General features: G+C 43.1%; 1 protein-coding gene across 1 annotated transcript; it reads left to right on the top strand.

Moving 5' to 3' along the window:
- Window positions 1-2160: 2160 nt before the first annotated feature.
- LOC135879893 (small ribosomal subunit protein uS14-like) lies at window positions 2161-2359 on the top strand. Its single transcript, XM_065405924.1, has one exon. The coding sequence runs from the start codon at window positions 2186-2188 to the stop codon at window positions 2357-2359; it is 174 nt and encodes a 57-aa protein (XP_065261996.1). The 5' UTR covers window positions 2161-2185.
- The last annotated feature ends 699 nt before the right edge of the window (window positions 2360-3058 follow it).

Genomic DNA, 3058 nt, shown 5'->3' with positions numbered 1-3058 from the left:
TGCATGGACCAGAGGGCACTGGCATGCAGGCATTTTTACAAAGCAAAGGGGTACGTATGTGTTTTGTTTGTGATAAGCTCTGTGCATGCTGCTTGCCACACAGATATGCAACACACTGAGCCATGTTCTGCCTTGGGGCATGCAGGTGGGTACACTTATGAGAGCTGTGCCTCTCCTTCCTCCTTGGCTTTCTCTGCTCATGCTGGCTCGAGAATGTCATTGTGTTATCGACGTTCTGATCCCTCGCGCCCAGGTTTTGGGGAATGCTGAGGTGAAAGTTTAAAGATTCTGTTGCCATTTTTGAACGACAATAAAGCTGCACATCTGAGCACAGAGTTTATGGCTCACTGATTTATATATTTCAGCTGATATGTAACAACCTGCAAGTCAACATTGAACTACAGTGTTTTACTGAGATGAGACTATCTGCAGTGTACACTGACATATCTGTAAGTATTATTAATTATCATTCATTTGCTGAGCAACAACATGTTCAGTGCTGTAAAAGACACAAAATACTGTCTACCCTCAAATAGCTTAGTATCTAAATAACCTTCTACTAGGACACTACCTGCATGTGTTTCCTCTTGTTCATAGCAACATATGTTCCTTTTCCTCTTCCAGCTGTATGCTCCTGAATAGCCCAGTTTCTACAGAGACAATAGCTTGCAGAAGTGAGACAAGGTTGAGATGCTCCCAGTCCAGTGTGCACTAGATTATCTACTCCCCATCCACATGCTAAGGCCTAGTGTTGGGGTTATATCAAATGTACTACTCGTCCAATGATTTTGCTGCTGTACTCTGGGCAGGATGAATATAAGACTGAAACAGAGTGTCAAGGCTGAATCCCAACTCTGTCACTACGAGTGCAGAAGGTGGGGGCCGCAAGGATTTTAAAAATTAATACTGGCCACTCCAAGCTTGTATTAAACTCCCAAGGTTACAGCTTTTTTCTGACCTTGGCTTGGTAAACGCTGCCACCACCCAAATGCAACAAAACCCCCTTTGAACCCAGGAAGGAGCACTTGGGAATTCCTCCCTCTGGGGTGCTCTTAAGCCCTTTCACCCCCTTCTGGGGAAGAGCTGAGAAAGAAAACAAAGGAAATTAGCTGTGGCTACCAGCTAATCAAACAACATGCACAAACCTCTTAAGACACCAAAAATCCAATCCTGTTCTTTAAAAAAAAGGTAAATTTTATTAAAAACAAAAAGAAAGAAAATACATCTGGAACTTAGGTTTTTGCTAGATTTTAAAAGAGCAATTCCAAAAATCAAGCACCCAAAATAGCTTTCTTGGGGGTTCAGCTTAAAGATTACAAGCAAACAAAAGCATCTGGGGTTAGAACAGAGGAATCCGCAAGCCAATAAGAAATAAAAGAAATAACCCTAATCGCATCTAGTTAACATTCTGATCGACTTACACACTGGAGTTCAGAGAAGTAGTTCTAGGCATGATCTGATAACTTATAATCATACCTGGCTTAGCTGCTTATAGCATGGCTGCTCTGACCCTCCAGCCCAGGGAGAACAGACAAAGGGAAAGTTTCTTTCCCAATTTAAAAAAGTTCTACCTTCCCATTGGCTCTTTTGGTCAGGTGCCCACTTTTTTTCTTTACCTGGGGGACTTTTTAACCCTTTACAGGTAAAGCAAGTAACGAACAGCTACCAGGAGGGATTATACAGCTAGCTGGCTGGCTGGGTGTCCATCAAAGGGAGCTATCCCCCCACTTTATTTATTACACGGGGACATAACTCTGCTCTGCCAATGCCAAGAAAACAAGCGGCCAATCTCTGAAATATTTCACCAATATTATACGCATCCCAGTAAATGTATGTACGGTAATGAAACAGCCTTATACTCCTGAAGCCTTAATATGTCCCCTGGCTCCAGGATTGTACCAGGGGATATGGAACATACTCCAGACCTGGATGCTGTCATCCCAACAAGAGTCTTTTCTAATCCTCGCCCATGATTTGAGTCCTAGCAGTGGGATACAGTACCATACCACATTTGTTATTTAACTAATTTTTGGTACTTTTAAGAGGCATTCACATTAATAGCATAGGAGGGGCATATTGTAATATGGTACAGGTTAGGTTATTCATTACTGGGACCATTTTAATACCAATAAAGTTTTCAGTGGCAGAACACACTTCTTTCGGCGCGGTGTGAGCAGCGGGCAGGATGGGTCACCAGCAGCTCTCCTGGAGCCACCCCAGGAAGTTCGGCCAGGGCTCCCGCTCGTGCCGCATGTGCTCGAACCGCCACAGCCTGATCCGCAAGTACAGGCTGAACATGTGCTGGCAGTGCTTCCGCCAGTACGCCAAGGACATCGGCTTCATCAAGCTGAAATCATAAGTACCGACAGCACAGCATTGCCAACACTAGTATTTAATGGGATTGAATTCTCAGAGGGTTGTTTCTTATTATAATATGTCCATTGAATTTTATATTGTCTTTATGTTGTACAGTGTCCTTAACATGTTGACGGGGACATTTTGTAAATCTATTCCTTATTACATTCTTGTACTTTGTGAATGAGTGCAAGTGGATCTTAACTGTGGTGTTAGTATCACCATCCAGTTCCTGAATGAATCAGTGCCTGTGGAGATGCAGCAACATGCCCTGCTTACTATTCATACATCTGAAGCAATCATGCCCCTTCACCTGATAACGTGTGAAGTTATACATATACCTTTGGAGTCTTATCTGTTCCTACAGCTCACCAAGAGGTATGTACTGACTACAGCATCTTGTGACTGCTCCATATAAAAACACTCAGGTGCCATGGTGTATTCAAGGAAGCATGGGAGAGATACTGCACAAGCCTACACTGTTATGCAATTGTAAATAAATGAGTTGCATTCGCTTCTCTCTGTTTCAGGATCCAAACTTTTGAGCTCCTATAAAAACGTCCCTTTATTGTGCATAGAGTGTTCCTGACAAGTTGATGAAGCATCAGGTGTGGTGGTGACAGTGGGTGCTGAAAGTTCTGTCAGCGAGTGTCATAACATCAATTTCATGTGCCTTGTTTTTTCTATCCTGAGGAAACTGCTG

The sequence above is a fragment of the Emys orbicularis genome, chromosome 6 (genome assembly GCF_028017835.1).
Source record: "Emys orbicularis isolate rEmyOrb1 chromosome 6, rEmyOrb1.hap1, whole genome shotgun sequence".
NCBI lineage: Eukaryota > Metazoa > Chordata > Testudines > Emydidae > Emys > Emys orbicularis.
This window is presented reverse-complemented; position numbering and strand designations above follow the sequence as displayed.